The 18,948-nt window shown below is 48.5% G+C and overlaps 10 protein-coding genes across 10 annotated transcripts; 4 read left to right on the top strand and 6 right to left on the bottom strand.

Annotated features, from left to right (window-relative positions):
• Positions 1-5: 5 nt before the first annotated feature.
• Positions 6-1,913, bottom strand: GL50803_003594 (uncharacterized protein; the record flags this gene model as incomplete). The annotated part of the gene is made up of 1 exon (XM_001705710.1): positions 6-1,913. One exon carries the CDS (start codon positions 1,911-1,913, stop codon positions 6-8), a length of 1,908 nt encoding a protein of 635 aa, XP_001705762.1.
• Positions 1,914-2,066: 153 nt separating this feature from the next.
• Positions 2,067-3,290, bottom strand: GL50803_003593 (Alcohol dehydrogenase 3; the record flags this gene model as incomplete). Its single annotated transcript, XM_001705711.1, has 1 exon — positions 2,067-3,290. One exon carries the CDS (start codon positions 3,288-3,290, stop codon positions 2,067-2,069), a length of 1,224 nt encoding a protein of 407 aa, XP_001705763.1.
• Positions 3,291-3,432: 142 nt separating this feature from the next.
• GL50803_0037353 (Ankyrin repeat protein 1) lies at positions 3,433-5,919 on the top strand (the record flags this gene model as incomplete). The annotated part of the gene is made up of 1 exon (XM_001705713.1): positions 3,433-5,919. One exon carries the CDS (start codon positions 3,433-3,435, stop codon positions 5,917-5,919), a length of 2,487 nt encoding a protein of 828 aa, XP_001705765.1.
• Positions 5,920-5,922: 3 nt separating this feature from the next.
• Positions 5,923-12,543, bottom strand: GL50803_0017092 (uncharacterized protein; the record flags this gene model as incomplete). The annotated part of the gene is made up of 1 exon (XM_001705714.1): positions 5,923-12,543. The coding sequence occupies one exon, from the start codon at positions 12,541-12,543 to the stop codon at positions 5,923-5,925; it is 6,621 nt and encodes a 2,206-aa protein (XP_001705766.1).
• A 25-nt stretch (positions 12,544-12,568) lies between these two features.
• GL50803_0014722 (uncharacterized protein) lies at positions 12,569-13,762 on the top strand (the record flags this gene model as incomplete). The annotated part of the gene is made up of 1 exon (XM_038045785.1): positions 12,569-13,762. One exon carries the CDS (start codon positions 12,569-12,571, stop codon positions 13,760-13,762), a length of 1,194 nt encoding a protein of 397 aa, XP_037901883.1.
• An 11-nt stretch (positions 13,763-13,773) lies between these two features.
• On the bottom strand, positions 13,774-14,610 carry GL50803_008497 (Rab28/RabF; the record flags this gene model as incomplete). Its single annotated transcript, XM_001705715.1, has 1 exon — positions 13,774-14,610. One exon carries the CDS (start codon positions 14,608-14,610, stop codon positions 13,774-13,776), a length of 837 nt encoding a protein of 278 aa, XP_001705767.1.
• Positions 14,611-14,739: 129 nt separating this feature from the next.
• GL50803_008496 (Rac/Rho-like protein) lies at positions 14,740-15,396 on the bottom strand (the record flags this gene model as incomplete). The annotated part of the gene is made up of 1 exon (XM_001705719.1): positions 14,740-15,396. One exon carries the CDS (start codon positions 15,394-15,396, stop codon positions 14,740-14,742), a length of 657 nt encoding a protein of 218 aa, XP_001705771.1.
• Positions 15,397-15,449: 53 nt separating this feature from the next.
• Positions 15,450-16,133, bottom strand: GL50803_0017091 (putative Exosome complex exonuclease; the record flags this gene model as incomplete). Its single annotated transcript, XM_001705720.2, has 1 exon — positions 15,450-16,133. The coding sequence occupies one exon, from the start codon at positions 16,131-16,133 to the stop codon at positions 15,450-15,452; it is 684 nt and encodes a 227-aa protein (XP_001705772.2).
• Positions 16,134-16,197: 64 nt separating this feature from the next.
• GL50803_0017090 (Trophozoite antigen GTA-1) lies at positions 16,198-16,743 on the top strand (the record flags this gene model as incomplete). The annotated part of the gene is made up of 1 exon (XM_001705722.1): positions 16,198-16,743. The coding sequence occupies one exon, from the start codon at positions 16,198-16,200 to the stop codon at positions 16,741-16,743; it is 546 nt and encodes a 181-aa protein (XP_001705774.1).
• A 146-nt stretch (positions 16,744-16,889) lies between these two features.
• On the top strand, positions 16,890-18,926 carry GL50803_00104150 (Kinase, PLK; the record flags this gene model as incomplete). Its single annotated transcript, XM_001705724.1, has 1 exon — positions 16,890-18,926. One exon carries the CDS (start codon positions 16,890-16,892, stop codon positions 18,924-18,926), a length of 2,037 nt encoding a protein of 678 aa, XP_001705776.1.
• Between the last annotated feature and the right edge of the window lie 22 nt (positions 18,927-18,948).

The raw sequence follows: 18,948 nt of genomic DNA, 5'->3' as shown, positions 1-18,948 counted from the left end.
GCGTGTCACTTCCCGCGTGACTGGAGATTATATGTGGGAAACGGAATGCTCTCGAAGGCGTAGCGGGCCTTTTTGATTATGTCATTTTCTCTGGCAGTAATCAAGACTGAATTCAGTGCTCGCAGTTTAGAAACATCTTCTTCGTGTGCAATGCCATTGAGGACTGTTTTGCGCTGCTCGTCAGTCATGCTACTTTTTAACTTCAGATAACGCTTGCATCTCTCGGGAAGCCCCTTTGCTGTAGCCTTGCCTTTAACCCCAACTGCGTCATCGTCTGCTGTATGGGTAAATATTCGAGTTTGTAACTCACTGCAGTCATTGGAATCTTGACTGTCAGAAGATAGGTCTGGATCTGGTGCCTTTAGGGGCGGCTCGGACTGCTGAGCTCTAGGTTTGACAACATTAGGCTCCTGTACGGCTCCTTTTTGTGCCCTCAACTGAAAGCTTAACCTTCTTGTCTTGGTATCGACAGTACTCCTTGTTGAAAGTTCCTGCCTGGGTCTCGCTTGTGTTGGCGTGTGTAAATTAACGGCTGGAGTCTGCTCTTCTGATACAGAGTCCTCTGATACAGCAGCGTGAATGGGAATGTTAGCTTTCTTTCGTGGGGCAGTGCTGGATTCTTGCCCAGACCTAGCTACCGAAACTGCTGAAAAATTACCACACGCAGGCCCTAGCGTGATCATGTTATGAATAACGGGGACATCTAGAATGTTAAGAAGCTTAGACTTAATAGAGAGATTGTTCCAGATATTCTTATTGAGATCAAACAGGTCTTCTTTGATGGTTAATCTAAGATCCGTATCTGCTGGGGCAACAATAACCTTGTCAATCTCATGATTGGTGTGCTGACCGCCGCTTGCCTCACACTTACAGAGATCCTGAAGAGGAAACACCTGCTCGCATTTGGCACATGTACACCAGAATAATAGGCCAAATAGGGCCCAATAAATGTGCACGCTGGTCAACTTAGGGTATATCTTAATGTCGGCTAGGTGCTTTTGAATCGTTTTGCTGAGTTTCTTGCAAACGCGAAAGTTGTGGTTGCTAGTCATCCGTCCCCTACTATCAATCCTAGAGCATCCATTGACGCAATTGAGAAAAGTACTGTTGGGGTAGAGCTTAGAGATAGTTGAAGAATCTAGTATCTCCTGAAGACAAAAGTGTCCGCACTGGTCGCAGAACAGAATCTTATCAGAGAACTTGTGCAGGAGCGAGTGACTGGATGCGTTTGCTAACTTTGTGATGAGGTAATTGCTATGATTAGCTCCAAGATATCTAATGAAGATAGGCAGGGGGACGTGTTCCAGGAACCGCTTAAGCAAGTCTGTATCCATGCAGGAGAAATTATAATTGAACGAAAGAATCTGTGTGAAATTGGATCCCTTGAGCATAAATAGAATACAATCGTTGACTAGGTTGGGCATCCCAAGAAAATGAGCTGACACTAACACCGGAAAGACAATTCTGATTGTCAGTGAAACAGGGGGATAGTCAGAGGGCTGGTATAGGTGGTAGCAGTGCTCCATGAGCCACTTGAAAATGCAAATATCCGAATGAATGGACAGGTCAATCGCAGTAGATTCCTTGTTAGCCAGGATGTTTCTGAAGTAGGCCATGTTATTGACTAACAAGGCCCTGGGAATACTCATCGTCTCCTTCTTGTCCCCGTCGATGATGGTCACTTGAAGCTCTTCGTCGGGCATAGGCACCTTTGGACGATAGTCAAGTGGTGCATACTGCTTCTCGGTCACTAGGTAATTATACCGTTCGCTACATTGTTCAGGAGTAAGTCCGTTCATATACCGTGCCACGTTTTTCCAGATCTCCTCCGGCCGACTGCCAGCACGATGCTTTACATACTCCACAGCCTGAATAAGACGCTTATCAACGATCACGGTGAAGATGTCGTTCATTAGTAACAGTCAAGCCCAACAATTTTAGACTAATTTTGCAGGCAGACTTTGGTGGTAACTCGGGGTATCTCCTGTAGGACAGAAGCCTGCATTGTACAGTGGAAAGGAGAAGCGATTGGTGGACCAGCAGATGCTCAGTTCACTCCAAAATGCTCACTTGTAGAAGGACTCGGAGAAAATGCGCGCAGCATCTGCCTTCTCACACGGAGCGGGCGAGAGAGCTATCAGCCCATCCATGCCCGGGCATGCCCAGGTTGCCTCGACAAGCTTTTCGACGTCTGCTTTGGAGAACCCTATGTCCGCCAGCGTCCCCGAAAAGCCGACCTTGTTGTGGAAGGCACGCATGCGCCTGAAAGCCTGTTCTGCTTCGTCGGGTGTTCCTTTGAGGTTCCCCAGGATCGGCCTAAAGAGGTCGTTCAGGTAGCCACAGACCTTCGGCCAGATGTGCTTGAGGACCGCCGGCTGGAGGAGTGCCAGACCTTGCCCGTGGATGAGGTTTGGCACATATGCTGAGAGCGTATGCTCTAGAGCATGGGTGAGATGTAAGCAACTTTCATCGAAGCACAGACCAGCTATGGCTGCAGCGTACGTCAGCCAATAGCGGGCGCGCCTATCGTCTTTATCGGCAAGGGCTCTGGGGAGATAGCGAGCGACTAGGAAAACAACCTCTCGTGCCAGGGTGCACGAGTATGGCGTAGCTATCGTCGTGGTGGAGCCTTCCATTACATGGTTGAGAGCATCAATCGTCGTGAAACGGATCATGTCGGTGTTCATAGAAAGCATCCCATTGACATCATCAAAGGAGTAATCAGGATAGATGACCGATGTGGCAATGCATGGCTTGTAAGGGTGGGAGTTCCCGGTGAGGATAGAAGCCACTGCAAACATGTCACACTCAGTTCCAGTCCCGTGGGTGATGTTGACCATGATAAGCTTAGAGCGGCGGTCAGGGGCAAACGTGTGCGTGTAAAGGTCAACGGCCGTCTTGTCTCTGTGCTCGAGAAGCACAGCAATCGACTTGGCCGAATCTCCGGGAGAGCCTCCACCAATGCTGCACACTACGAAGTTCTGATCGTACTTCGGACTAAAAAGCTCAACAGCCTCCGTCAAGGCCTCGACGGTAGGATTCGTCATAATCTTGTCGTAGTGCAAGTACGGGATGCCGCGCTTCTCCAGTTCGGAGGCAATCGTGTCCCAGAGCCCACATTTCTTGTAGGCAGACGGCGATGTGACAAAACCCAGACAGGATGGTTTAAGGTCGTCTAGGGCCTCTCCAAACTTTGCAATGGCCCCGTAGCCCAGATAGAGCCCCTTTTTCGTCCCATGTGTCAGCCTAACAACATGAGAAATGTCGAATTCTTCATAAAAATCTCCCATTTTATTTTATACTCCTAAATTCAAATTACTAACACAATTAAACGCCGTCAATGTTTATCTTCTGTCAAGAAGCCGTGTCAATCTTTACAGAGTGCCACTCACATCCTGGATTCCACATACCGCTGACCCTATTTATTTCAGAATGAAAAGAGCTTGGTTTGATGCCATTTACAGCAAGAACTACAAGAAGATAGAGTCCCTCCTCCCCTTGTATGATGATTGGCGAGCAGCTAACGGGAACACAGGGCTGATGGTTGCGGCCAGGATGGGATCTGAGGGCCTGGCTAAGTTGCTGCTGAACCACGATGCTGGAAAACGTAACGATGCTGGGGAGACAGCCCTGATCATTGCAACAAGAAGTGGAAATGCCGACGTTGCGTCTTTGCTTGTTTTTGTTGAAGCTGGGGTCATCGATAACAGAGGCTATTGTGCTCTCCATTGGGCTGTCCAGATGGGGAATGCTGCCCTCTTTAACATACTACTGCACTACGAACAGTATGTACTGGATGAACAGGGAGCAACCATGCTTATGAAAGCCGCTTGGTACTCACGACCGCAGTTCGTGCTGGATTTGAAGGCGAGGCTTCTGGGCCGGAGGGACTATACAGGTGACACTGCGCTGATCTATGCTATTCTCGGCGGATCTTCCCAAGTGATAGAGATGTTGCTGGAAGAGGTGTGCCTGTGCAATAACTATGGAAGCAATGGGTTGATGGAGGCTATAAAGTGTGGCTATGGTGATCACTTAATTAAGCTTCTGTCTACAGAAGCCCTACAATCCCTGGTAAGTGCTAAAGATCAATATGGAAGAACGGCTCTCATGTATGCAATTTTGTATACTGCACAAGATGCGGCAGGCGTGCTAGTTAAGTTTGAAGAAGATATACGAGATAACCAAGGCGATACTGCTGCTCTCTTAGCCAAACGCCTTGGAGTTACAAATCATTTTGCCATATTCGCTAATTCGAACCTATCAGCTAAGGTTCCTAATCCATCCGCTGAACTGACAGATTTATGCGACCTTACTCTAATACAGCAATCTGATCCTGCCGTTTCTGCTTTGAACGACCCCAACTGGAAATCTATTTCTGTAGAGTCGGCTTCTCTGCTCTCAGAGAAAAGCTCCGACTCTCACAGTTCTCTTGATGAATCAGGGAATGGCAGCTCGAACACTGCAGATCAAATCCTGTTTTCTTCCATGGCAGAGCGCTCGAGCAGCACCTCCCCTGTATATGGGCACGAGTTTAATTATCTTCGTCGCTTGCAAGGTAAAGCACCCGGGGGAAAGAAGTCCAAACTAATACAAAAGGCTCAAAAATCAAAGGCACTGACCTACAGGCGTGTCAAAGCCCTTTTTAATCCACGTAGGCGATGTCATAAACTTAGTTCGACAAAAAGAAAGGGTCCTGCGTCAAGAGTTGCTTCAAACAGACAAGCGCCTTCATGGCCTACTCAGAGATTGTCAGGGTCTAGAACACAGTATTCTGCTAAGAGAAAAAGACAAAAGCCCCAAAGACATCACAAGATGATAAGGAAAAAGGAGGATATATCTATTTCCTTTAGCACAATGGACGCCCCGTCGCACGATGTTACTGAGAGCGGCCACAAAGAAGACGCTCATGAAAGAGGTCTTACTAAGTATGGCATATTACCATCTCTGTGTTACCCAGATGAAGAGCAGGAAGTAGAAGGGCCACCCGGCGCCTTGACGTTCAGCGCACAGTCATGCTCTAGACCTCCAAGTGTTTGGACCTCTGTTTCTAAGCGGAAAAGCGTCCCTTTGAACGAGTACCGAGCAAAGAGCTATAGTAAGAAGTACATTAAGGCGCTAATAACAGGAAATATTTTACAGGTTAGAAAGCTGGGTAAGAAGGAAAAAGACTATGGCCATTATCATGGAGACACTGCCCTGATGTATGCAGTACGTGTTAACAACCCCTCGCTGGTTCGTGTGCTGGCGCCACTAGAAGCAGGCAGGCTCAATCCTGCGGGAGAATCAGCACTTATGGTTGCCGCTCGGAAGAATAAGCTTTTTGCCGCGCGATTCCTGGCTCCATACGAGGCAGGATACCAGGATTCCTGCAAGTACACAGCTCTGATGTATGCCGCCCAGCACGGGAACTTTTCGATTGTCAGATTGTTAGCGAAGAAGGAGGCAGCTATGCAGAATAGGACGGGAGAGACAGCTTTGATGCTAGCGACGCGATACTACTACCCAGAGATTATGGCCTTTCTCTCTCCGTTTGAAGGGCATATTGCAGACAGTACGGGTATCACCCCACTGATGTACATGACCTTAAGGAATGATAGAAACATGGTAAGGATCCTTGCTCCGCACGGTTCTAGACAGACAACATTGAAAGGAACTACCGCTCTGATGATGGCTGTATCACGGGGATACTATGAGTGTGCAGGAATTTTGCATGAAGCAGAAGCACAGATGCAGGATCACAGAGGCAGAACGGCGCTTATGATAGCAGCCGGCTGTGGAAACAGTGAGCTAGTCCGACTGATGATTGGAAAAGAGGCTGGGATGAAAGACGCCATGGGCCGTAGAGCAAGCGATTATGCGCGGCTTAATGGATATACGAACGTGGTTTTCTTCCTCCACAGGTGGGAGCCTTGGTAGTCTTTATGTATTAATTGTCAAGATAACTGCTTCTTTGTCTGTGTATGCTGCACTCTGTGCAACACTAGACCTTTGGTCATTAAAGGACATGCCCCTCTTGACCTGCTGGTCTATCAAGTAGCTCTTAACCATTTCGTCGTATCCCTCTTCGTGTTCGATGCATTGCGAAAGGGAGCTGAACTCCACATACTCCCCTGTGTTCCATGTATAGACAGTTACAGATTGCATACCTCGTCCTGTTACAAGAAAACGATCTAACCTGGAGTCGTGGTCCACCGTATAAATCGGATACTCTAGTATGCTACATCGAATACGCGACATATCTGTGTATGCATCAACCTGCACCTGCTCTCCCAGTGTGAGCTTATTAAGAATCTTACTGAACTCCATCTCTACCTCTGCTACTATACTTAAGGGGATAGAGATCATCTTGGTTCGATTGGAGCCTCGGAAGAAGAGGGCGATAGCCCCTGACAATTGAGAGCTTGCTATGAAAATAGGGATGTACTCCCCGATGTTGCCAGACTCTATGTGCACGGGAATCTCGTACTCCATTTCGCCAGTCGAGAAGCTATATGACTGGATGGAGTACACAGCCACATAATTCCTACTTTGCCCCTTAGCTATGCTATATCCTGCTCGGTTTGCGTCCCTGATAACTTTCTCATCAGCAGTAATGTTGCTAGGCTCTTGGACTTCGATGCTGTCTACCACAAGGACAATAAGCGACTCTGTAATGGCATTAATGGTTATCAGAACAGGTGTTTTGATTAAAGGTACCAGGTCATCGAATCGATAGCGGTCAGACGGAATGCCCATGTTTTGAAATGCATAGGCATGTGCTAATTGTGGATACCGAGTTATTCTTAGCATTTTTGGCTTGGAATTGAGGAGCAGACCTTCAACTGAGAAGATCGACACCTCGTTTCGCAAGTTAATCATTGCCAACACTTCTCTAGATCTTCTAGACGACCCTCCGCTAACACCTACTACCACCTGCTTGATTGGAAAGTTACTTATGTACACCAACCGTAGCTCTGCGTAGCCGTTTGTGCATATAGAAAATAGGTAGTTATCTATGTACAAGAGCAGGTGAGAACCGGAGGGAGTAAAGATTATATTGTGGTTAGTCTCCAAAGGCCTTGCTAACTCACCGGTAACAAGCATCTTCGTGTAGCTTTCTGCGATGTAATAGAGTGCCGCCTCGACTTGCTTTTTTGACCCCGTAGTCACTTTGACAGACTGGGGTTGCCTGGATAATATGTCCGAGTAAGCCTGCTGGGCAGTTGCTTGGCGTGCAGAAGCAGACCGCATGGACTTAGATCGATTATTGACTGCAGCATGTGACCCAGAGGCAGCGCTCTCTGTATGCCCGCCTCTAGACGTAGATATGATATCGTTGTCAAAAGTAATTGTCTCACTCGTCTCGCCAATCCACGAGTCGAGCTCCTCCCGCTCAGACTCTCCTTGCGTGCTCAGCTCCTGCTCATAAATAGAGGCATCAACGTGCATGGACTGCATGTAGGTTGTATTGACTGCTATCATCTCTAGCTCTGCGTTGGCAGAACGCTCTGCGGCTAATTTTGAAGCTTCTCGCAGGAAGCTGCGGAGGTTACAATTATAGATGACTGTCTGGTTAGAAACATCAAGGAGCAGGCAGTTCAGGGTATTTGTCATGACTGCTATCACATAGGAAGTTGGATGATAGCAGCACTTTCCCAGAGGGGGGCTGTATGTGCTGATCAGCATGCTGGTATCTGGCTCCGAATCTGCCACTTTGAAGTATACTGACCTCAGCCCCGTGGTTAAGTTGAAAATGTTGATCACATTGTTTGTGAGAGCGACTCCCTCGTTGTGTTTTGGATCAATCCTGGCGTCTATGACGTTCTTATACTGTGTGCAGAGAACTGTGTTGTAAACTGGCCCTTTGCTGTCCCCAACAGATAATAGACCCACATCTCCGTTGAGGCAGACACTCATAAATGTTCCAGAGGACGTTGGAGCCTGTAAAGTCTGCAACATTTTCATGCTTGGAGTAGGCACGCTAGGTAACGATAGTCCTATATTATTAAATACCAAGCGCTGGGTGCTGCCTTTTAGATGTGTTGTTAATAGGTTCCTAAATTGCCTATTGAGTGAATCTGCTGTCTCGCGAGAAGTTAGGGTCTTTGAGTCCGCGCAGCTGCCACCGTGGTTGTGGTGCATTCGCAGAGTGCTCAGAACAGGGTCTTTCTGCGTGGCATTGTTAATGGGTCGGAATCCATTGTTGACCACTTCATGCTGCTTAGATCCAGTGTCACTTGTATCACTGGCACTGTCAAAGAAAATGGTATCAATAGACACAGAGGGATATTGAGACCCAGTGCTTTCTCCATGAGTGATGCTTTGCCGCATCCTACTTCTTTGGCCTAGCATGTTTATGTAGCTCAATTGTCCAATGAGGTCCTGGGCCACCATGGTCGCTGTCTGATCCATGGTCGATTGGTCTGATTGCTGATCTGGAATAAGAGAGGACCCTTGCCGTAACATAAATGGGCCTCTTTTTATATAATACATGTTGTTTGCAAGATGGGCATCGATGTTCTGGGGTTCCTGAGGAGATGTATTATATACTGGCGGAGCTAGTCTAGACAAATCAGTGGCTCGTGGTCTGGTAGACGAAAGATTGGAAATATTTGGAGGTATAGTGCTATAGACAACAGTGTGCTTTATGGCATCATCATCATAAAAGGACGATTTGCTAATGCCGGAAAATCCACCCAACTTACTGTCCCCAATTATTCCCAGGGGACCGTTTGGTTGCTTCGAAGCATAATCCGATTGATACACTGGCGGAGAGATTACTTCCATGCGGCTTGTCCCAGAAAGTATGACCTCGCGAAGATAGACAACTGGGGCTTTAAAGCGAGATTGCATAATCAACGTTTCAAAGTTATTCGTCCAGCTTCGAACGATTCCATCGGTGCTGCTGAAGATAATATAGTTGTTTATGGAGGAGTCCAACAGTGGCTCCGGCACCCGGTTAACTGAGAGGGCGCATGCAGCCAGAGGACGGTAGTCTGGTGTGTTACTAGGAAGCAAAAGCATAATCTTGCTTGAGTCCCGAAGTATCTCAGTAAAGTTAAAGATAAGTATCACGCCACATGCAGTTGCTATTTGAACCCGATTTGGTCCGCTAAAGCATATGTCAGTGAACAGAAGCCTGGAAAAACGCTTGATAAGCCTGAAAAGCACAGACAGAAAGCGCTTGTTTGCCTTCTCAGGCTGCATGATATTCTCAGAGATGTATCCCAACACATACTTCTTGATATTGTGGGTTAGGTTAGATTGTACCTCCTTGTTACATATATCCACTGCAACAGACTTAATATACCCTGCTCCATGAATATATTTAATCCTCCATCCCCTGAATTGTGTGGCAGACAGGGTCACGAACTGGTCGTTTGACCCTGGATGGAACAGGACCTGGATGACTGGTTCAAGGGTCGGCGAAGCTTGTAATTGATCACCTACTGCCATGCCGGATAGAAGTATAAATTCGTTGGATAGGTCAATGGCATCAGTTAGATCTATAACGGCCGTTACTACCGAAGTCAGTGAACTGTTGCACCCAGCGATGACCAGCTTGGTTGAGTCGTCGCTAAAGGACGCGGCCTGGATAATGTGTGGAAAGGCGGAGTTGCTGTTATAGAATAATAGCCCTTTGAGCCGTGCGCAAAGACTAAGGGGCATAACTTCGAAGAGTGCCAAGTACGTACCGAAGAACACAGCTACGAAAGGCGAATACTTTGCAGAGGCAATGAGAAGAACTTTTGTGGACTCATGTCTCTGCTTGTCACTCATCTCTCCGGCAGTCTGACTAGAGCTCAAGGTATCAATAATATCCTGGATCTCTGCTTGACCTAGTGAAGTCTGATTGCTCAGATCCCCGTTATACTGCTTATACCGTGCATAGGTAAATGGTTCAGTTGAGTTCTTGGGCTTGTAGAGCCCGACTTGCTGATGAATGCTCTTATATCCTATCTGGTGGAGGCATTCTGTGGACGGAGTACCGTGGTCAGGATCGGTGGACTCTGTACAGGTATTCGAAAGAGAGTCGTCATCTATCTGGAGAAGTGCAAGTGTGTGCTCCTTGTGCTTATCCTGCAAAAGCATAGACGTGAGACAGAGGATGCAGTAGTCATGGCTCAGTGAGAATTGCGCCCTGAGCGGGGACACCGCATAGCTACCATCATGTGATACTATATATTCATAAAAGGATAGAAGTGCAACTACATAATTGGCACTCAGGAAGCACAGAACAAGAGGATAGCCTGTGTACACAGGTTGGATGCCAGATGACGGATGCAACGCTAACGTTAGAGGTTCGGCCACACGTACCTTTTTCCTGGAATACTGTTGTTCCATCTTGGCAGCACTCTCATCGTAGAGGCGCCTCTTTGACTGCCCAATCATGGAGGCACGGTTAATATCCTGGATAACTTGCCTCTGGGGAAACACCTTCGTGGGTGTGAGCCCTTGTGCAGCCAGGGTTCGGCGGCATATCTCATTAACAAGTTGATTGGCTTGCTCCAGGACAGGCACAGTAGCGGCCTCAGTGGGTGCTGACTTAGCCGGAGACTTTGTAGAGGATGGTCTAGAAGCCTTTTTTGACCTAGCGAAAGATACACCATCAGGACTATCACAGACTGGAGGTTGATAACATGCTCTCTCCATCAAATCAAAAAGGCGCATGTTAAACGTGGCATTGAGGACCCGGCACGCAGCCTCCTCACACTGCTCATCGGTAGCATCATCCAGAAGCCCCCGTGCCACATTGTGACACGATAGGGGATCAGAGAGCAGGGATTTGTGGGGAAATGAATATATAAATCTAGTCGTTGATTGAAACCCTATGGTAATTTGAGGCTCAAGCGCAGACATGTGTGTAAGATAGCGCATCGGTACCTTATTGATTAAAAGGAAGCTACTCATATTTGCTGTATTGATATGCCGAAGCATCTGCTTTTGCCGTGAATAGATTTTGTCTATTAGTATCTTGACACCTGTCATGCCTTCATTGAATTTTGCAAATCCATCTTGCAGCCCCTGGTCAACTCTTTCTCCAGTGTCCACCAGGAGCTGGTTTATTGTCAATGTCTGCGTGGTATCAGAGGGGTTGAGAACTGGCAGATCGACCTTACTTTTCACTGCGACTGGCTGGGTAATTGCAATTGTTGGGGCACAAATGGCTGCGGTTAGGGGCGTCTCCACGGAGCAGCATCCGTCACTTCTGAGTCGAGAGTCTGAAATAGATAAGATTGCACCGCTTTCTGGCGTGCTAGCATTTAGCTCAGGAACGTCCTGGTTAAGAATCTCAATATCCGCCTTCTGGAGGAACATATCTGGCTCATCGGTTAAAGGATTAGTAGGTTGGACATATGACTTAGGTCTCTGTGTAACAGGGTCAGCCCCCAGTTCTCTCTTACTCCGTTTCTCTGATATATTTGCTGTGCGCACTGGCACTGTCATCACATTCTCACTCTCTGACGAGATAGTTGCTGATACAGGTGCAGATAGCCGGCGAGAAACGTTGCCTGGCACTTGGGCAGTCACTAGCGTTGTCGTGCTTGATTTGGTATTGTACTTCGCACTCTGAACGCCCCTTGTTCTCTTAATGCGTGCATCAATGGTTTCGGCATCCTGAAGGGATACAGTGCCTCGCTGTGCGGAGGTACTCCCGCGGTTCCTACGAGAAGATGGACGTAGCTTAGTGGGTAGTGGACCCATTGTTTCGATTTCTACCCTAGCAACCACCTCCCCAGATATCCCGGTGGGATGCTTGGCAACATTTCTGGACGGATCGAAGAAATCAACGTGCGTACAAAGCTTTGGCCACAGCCCGGAAAGGTTGCTCTTGTAAATGTTATTGCTTGCTTGAAAATCGTTTGCTTTTACATTGTCAAAGCCGACAGCAATCCAATCATAAAATTGCAACAGGGGAGGAATATCAGATTGGAAACGAGACTTGTAATTCCCTGATGCTAACTCAAGTGGAAGAGGAAGCAGCATCACTTCTGGTACGTCATAGGGGGTAAAAGGCTTGGTGCAAAAATAGACGCCCTTGATGACGGTGGACGACATGGCTTCAAACTGAAGAACCCCCTTGTATGAGATAGCATTTCTGTACGCATTGCGGAAAACTTGGTCCATGTCCACGGCAAGGGTGGTCCAACGGTTTAGCTCTAACGGAATGACAATAGACGTGCTCGTTACTTTGGGCTCGAGGCACGAGATGTTCGTGAACACAACCCTGACTGATGTACCGCTGCTACTGTGACAAAGAAATGCGATTTGATAAATGCCCATTTCCCCCTCCCCACCTATACTTGAGGCTAGCTGAACAAATACATATCTGTGTGTCTGACAATACGATTTGGGGTTGAGAGTCGCCGGGATAGTATACTTGTTTGCTGCTGGGGGCGTGCCCTGAGCCACAAGAACAGTTCTTCGAATCGTTGGATCTACGACAGTAAAGACAGCCCCCTTCTTGAGCATGTTGGTATTTGGAACTCCAAGGTTCTTGAACATGTCTACACAGGAGACAAACTTAGCTGTGGCCAACGCGGCCGACAAGGGTTTCATGCCCGCTCTAAAACAATTTTGTAGGATGGATGGGGTGCTAAGTCTTTGCAATTTGCGGCCCGAAACTGGTGAGGAAGGAACTGCAGAGCTTATAGCGATAACAGTCTTTGGTAGAGGAAACTATGTTTATGTGACAGATAGAAATGCCGTCTATTTAGTGACATCAAATGTAGTAGAAAATGTAACCCTTTGCAACTTTCTCTGTAGGCTTCAAGGCTCCTATTGTTCTATGGCATTATATAGTAATGGCGCCGCAACCCCGTGTGTGCTTGTCGGCACAACCAGGGGGCTCTATGCATACCCCCTACTCTCCAAGCAAGTATACAGCTCTCTCACAGCAGAGGCGGGACACGTAATTGCCCACGTAGAGACAGTGTCTAGCCTTATTATCTACTCCCGAGAAATAAAAGACCAGGGTAATACAAACTCAACTCTTCCCTTCCTTTGTCCGGGGAAGAACAATCTTAAAGCATCTCTCAAGCTCAAGCTAGCAGAAAAGAATAATTTTACTCCGCATGCACAAGAGAATCAGTACATGAGCTCGAGCCAGGAGCGCAAGTCTCAGCGAGGCGCCCCGGAGCCATCCACCAAACACTATGAATTGGTCATTTCCAGGTGGGATACAGGTAACAGATTACGGTACCTTGCCATAATAGACGACTGTATAGTATCTAATGGACAGTTCACGGCCCATGAGCAGGATGGGGTCTTAATCATAACGGCCTTTGCCCTTAACACAGGATCTCCTGTTATCTATTCGTACAGTGAGGCAGACAAGCTTATCAAGAACTATCCTCCCTCATACGACACAGAGCGGCTGATGGCATGCTCATTTAACTCTATTGGAGCTACAAGCCAGATTGTTTCCGCAATGGACCTAATATATGTCAGCTGCAATCACTCCTTATACGTATGCAATGTGTGCACAGAGAAACTCGTTCAAATTCCCTGCGAGAATATACTACAGATGACCCTGACACCATCCAATAACGTCTTAATTATGGTGAATCGTGGCCTGTATCTGGCCTGCTATAATTACAGCACAGAATCCATTACGATACACAAGCTGTATGACTTCGCAGCTTCTATTAAGCCAAATAGGATTGCGATTAACGGGCCATTTATTATGTGCTGTGGATGTCTCGTAAAGGGCAGCTCCGACGGACGTAGGGTGAACACGTGCATTCCAGTTACCATGTCTCTTGCTGGATCAGACTAGATATAAAGGCTCTACATCACAGCGCACCGACCGGATCGCTTTGCTCTCTCTACACCAACCAGGGTCTGATGAGGGATTCCAGTCGCCTGTCCCTCAAGTTCCTGTATCTTCTTCGCCATTCTACTCTCCAGATCCTTTGCACGGGCGACAGCACTAGCACCGTCAACTGTGTCTGCATTACCAAGAAATCGATCCTTGTTGATGCAACTGACGGTCTCTTCGGTATCCTTGCTTACCTCCACTGTGTGACCCATCTTTCCATCGAGAATCATACTGGTTACATCCACTCCGCACAAACGTCCTGCTAGGCTGATGAAGAGCAAGCCTACGCGATCGCCAGTCAAGGCCGACAATAGTAAATGTGCGGAAGCATTAATGGCAGCAGAAATCTCATTGCTTCGAAAGGACCGGACGACCCGGAGGGTGGCAAGATCAGACTTGTTGCCTACCAGATAGACGACGACATCTTTCATCGACTTAACCGATCTTCTCGCCATGGCATACCACTCCACAACGTTCTCCAGAGACTCGGCGTTAGTAAGGTCATAGACAAAAATGAGTGCGTTTGTGCCAGAAATGTATGCAGAAAGCATCTTGGAGCCAATTGATTGCCCTCCAATGTCATACAGGTTAAAGGTAACCTTGTTGCCGTCGTCGAGGCACACAGTTTGTGAAAAGAAGTCCACACCGATGGTCTGCTTGTACGATGTAGCGAAGAAATCTTTTGCAAATCTGCTACAAATGGAAGACTTGCCAACACTCCCATCTCCAAGCACCGTCACTTTGAATGTGCGAACCGTGGGTGCCTGCTCATCGGATGATTCATCCAGCTCCGCGAACCGGGCCATTGAGGATTAAAGCTTGATTTTTCCTGCTCAATTTAATTTATCAGCCTCCCCGCAGCTCAGGTCCACCTAGCCAGAGCGTGGCCAGAGCAACCGAGAAAGAGTTACATTGTTGGGCAAGAGTTTACAGGACTAGAATATAACACACTTTCCCTTTCCAGATCCATCCTTTTTCTTTCCTGCCTTGGAAGTCCCACTACCCATCATCCCCATATTCTTGAGAGCCGCGCGGATTGCACTATCAAACACGTCCTTTACGCGAAGTTGGCATCGGGCACTGCAGCTAATGTACTTAATGGCCTTTATCTCTTTTGCAACTTCCTCTGCACGTTCATCAGACACCGGGGATTGGTTCTTCTCTTTCATCTTGGCCAGGTAAGCCTCGTCGGACAGCAGGTCATACTTTGTTCCGACAAGGATCATCGGCACGTTTGGACAGTACTCCTTGACCTCTGTGTACCATTTGGATCTGATGTTTGCAAACGAAGTGCTGGAAACGACGCTAAAGCAGAGCAAAAATACGTGCGCCCCTGGATAGCTCAAGGGTCGCAATTTGTCGTAATCCTCCTGGCCCGCAGTATCCCAGAGACCAATATTTATCGTCAAGTTGTCAACAACGACGTTGGCAGAATAGTTGTCAAAGACTGTTGGCAAGTAGTCCTCTGGAAATGAGTTATTCGCATAGACAAAAAGAAGGCAGGTCTTGCCCACTGAGCCGTCTCCAACCACTACGGCTTTGATATGTATCATCCTTGCACCCGCTGTATCCTCATTTCCTGTACTAGTCATTTTTTAATTTTTGTAACATGAAAAATGTTTACATAACTTATCAATCAAACGTGCTATGTGGTGCTGGCGCGAGAGATGAGGTTAGCCCGCTCCTGTGCGATCGCATCCATCTCCAGCGGGTCCTCTAGGCAACGCTGCGCCGTAATAGAGTCATAGAGGGTAGATCCCGTGACCCAGAGCAGGCCGTTCGGACCTGCGAAGCCCTTGAAGGGAATTAATCTAGCCAGTTTTTTAAAGAGCAATCCCGCCTCGGCACCCATGGCCAGCGTTCCGTACACCACCCGTCCGTGCGCCGAAACGGTGTTGAGAGCCATATGGCCATCAAGGGCGCAAGTGAGCTGAGGTTGTGCGCCGAGGGGAGCGCTGGAGACCCGCGCATAGATGGCATCTCCGGGCTTCAAAAGGACAGGATTCTTACGGCTCGCCCCAATGAATGCAGTGGCGCCTATAAATGCAGGAAGCGCCGCCCGTATGTCGACAAGATATCCATCAATGGCCCTCTCTATGACCACCCCCACTATCGAGTCCCCCTCATACGGGGTGTAGAGGCGTGCAAAACGGGAGGAAAGGCTGAGAACGCCGGCCTTGTTTTCGGCGTAGCACACTGCGGTGGCCCGCAAGACCCCGTTAAGAACCGTCGCCTCAGAGCCCCCTGTGCACGAACCGGCTACGAGGCCGTCTCCGGGGACGACGAGCACCCCTGCTCCCTGCGCAGCATCCCCTTCGGCGACACCCATTCCGGGAAGAAACAAATTTAATTTGGAATTGTATGCGCCGCAAAATCGACAAAGCCAAAATTTGATGGACGCTGATCGCACTCCTGTTGCAAAGATATGGCCCGTAGAGTTCTGGTCTAAGCACGACGTATCCGTCTGGCTCAGCTCCATAGACATGAAGAAGTACAATCAGCAACTTCGCAAGCACGACGTCTGCGGACGCTCCCTGATGCTTCTCACCGAGGATGATCTGAAGCAAATGGGGATCGACAGCCTGGGCGATCGTAAGGCCCTTCTATATGAGATCAAGCGCCTAGACAGATGGGACGGCTTCCTCTGGAGGACGGAGCTCACGGAGGAGAACTCCGGGGAGATAGTGACGCTTGAACTCATCATGTCGCTCGCCCCCAACCACATGTCCGCAATCTGCACTGTCCGCAACGCATCCGGAGCCGAGGAGATCCCTGCAATCAAGGTCAAGTGGATTTTCAGCCAGGGCACAACTTCGGAGCACGACGACGTTATAGAGAGGTTTAGCACGTGCGCCATGTACGATACGAAGCAGTCCCGATCCATCATCAGGCTGCCTTGCCCTGTCAGCGACGCGGAGGTCGAGGTCGAGCTCGCGTAGGCGTCATCCGAGGTGAACGGTCGTGTAAACTCTATCTTCAGTCCAGTCGGGGCTCGCACCCGCTTCCCTTTAAATTTTGGCTTTTGCGGTGGGAGCTCCCGAGCAGCAGTTTGGATTTTTTTGGCTCTGTAAAATTTTATAGCCCCATGTCCCACAGCAACGCCCCAGAACTGCATCCTCAGATCGTGGACCCCTTTCACAACGTGACCTACCGTCCCGGAAAACTACTAGGAAAAGGCGGCTTTGCATACGTTTACGAGTTCCACGACGTTAACTCTGACTCCTCCTACGCCTGCAAAATTACTCCACGCTCGGCTCTCCAGAAGAAGAAGTACTATGATAAGTTCGTGACGGAAGTCACCATCCACCGGGGGCTTGTTCACCCCAACATTTGTAGAGTTCTGAATGTCTTTAAGGATCAAATGAACTACTACATTATTCTTGAAAAGTGTAATGGAGGTACATTGACAGATCTCATCAGGCGGCGGAAACACCTCACAGAAACAGAAGCACGCTTCTTCAGCAAGCGTATCCTCAATGCTCTTTGGTATCTCCACGACCTCTACATTATTCATCGGGACATTAAGACGTCGAATATTTTTTTGATGGAAGACTTCGACGTGAAGGTTGGGGACTTTGGGCTTGCAGTCAAGTGCGAAACTCCAGAGGAGCTGCACTGGACCATGTGTGGAACGCCAAACTTTCTCCCCTCAGAGGTCATATATTCGCACATAATGAAACGCAAGGCTAGCGGGCGTGGTCCAGACCCGAACTTGGACGAGGACTGCGTAAATCTCTGTCACCAGCTTCTTCCAGCGTATTCGGGTCAGGGGCACAGTTTTTCGGCTGATATGTGGTCATTTGGCTGTCTTGTCTTTTCAATGATATATGGTAGGCCCCCATTTGAAGCCGCGGACATCAAGACGACCTACAAGCGCATCGTTCGTTGCGATTTTTCTTTCCCAGGCTCCATCTCTGTGAGTGAAGACCTCAAGAACTTCATCAAAGGCCTGCTAACTCCAGATCCCCGCAAGCGGTTTACCGTCAAGGAGTGCTTGGACCACTCATGGCTTAATCCGTCCAAGTACTTTATCCCAGAGAGCCTACCACCAAGGATCATATCGGAACCCTACGAAGTTCCACCTCTGTGCTCTGCGTCACCGACTCGCAACATGCAGATGACTATCAACATGGCCAAGAACGCCGGAGGAACGGATGGTCGTTTCATTGCAGCCACTCCGCAGGCCATTGGGGGTACCGAGCACATACCAACTCCTGGGACCGCAAACTTTTACAAGCCTCAAAATGCAATACTTACGACCAAGAGCGCAGCAGGCATCTCTCGCGCTAGCACAGCGATGGCCATGCAGAACGTTGGATCTGCACAGGGTGTGGTCAATAAGTATGGCATCAATGAAGCCGAGTATCCACAAATAGACCCACCGTGCTACATCATGTCCTGGGTGGACTATTCCAACCGGTATGGGTTTGCCTACCAGATCAGCAACGGCAGCATCGGCGTGATATTTAACGATGAATCGGCTGCGATTCTCTCTCCCAACGCTCTCATCGTTGACTATTCTCCGTCTCTCCTAGACGCTGCCTTTGACAGGGCCTTGTTCGAAGAGGGGACTACCATTCTCTCGGAGAAGAAGTTCAAGCTCTTGTCCTTCTTTAGAGACTACCTTGAAAATAGGTCTATTGTGCCCATTCCAGCAGCCGATCGTCCCAAGGAGGATGAGGAGCTGAAGAGGGTCATTGAGCAAGAGCGCATGAATAATCAAGAGATAGACTTCAAGCGACTGACAAAAGGGCTTCCTCTGCCACAGCTCTTCCTTAAGAAGTGGAAGTTGTACGATGACGGCACTCTTTGCCTTCTATTCAATACCAAGGTGTTTCAGGTTAACTTCGCTGACCATTCCAAGGTGGTTGTCGCGCACCGAAGCGTCACGTTTATGAGCGAGAAGCGCGAGATATACACATATCCTTCTGAGTACTTGAAGGACGACAGGTTCTCATTCAAGGAGCTTCGTCGTAGAGTTGACAGGGCAAGGAAGTACTACGAGATCATTAAGGCGGCAAGGCCTGTTGATTCCTTGGCACAGTACAGATATAACAAGGATTCTACGAAGAAAAGCGCCTCTGGCTCCTCCACAAGGCAGCTCGGTCAGGGAGGGGAATAGGACGCTTTTGTGGCTATAGCTA

Source organism: Giardia intestinalis, chromosome 3, assembly GCF_000002435.2.
Source record: "Giardia intestinalis strain WB C6 chromosome 3, whole genome shotgun sequence".
In the NCBI taxonomy this organism is placed as follows: Eukaryota; Fornicata; order Diplomonadida; family Hexamitidae; genus Giardia; species Giardia duodenalis.
This window is presented reverse-complemented; position numbering and strand designations above follow the sequence as displayed.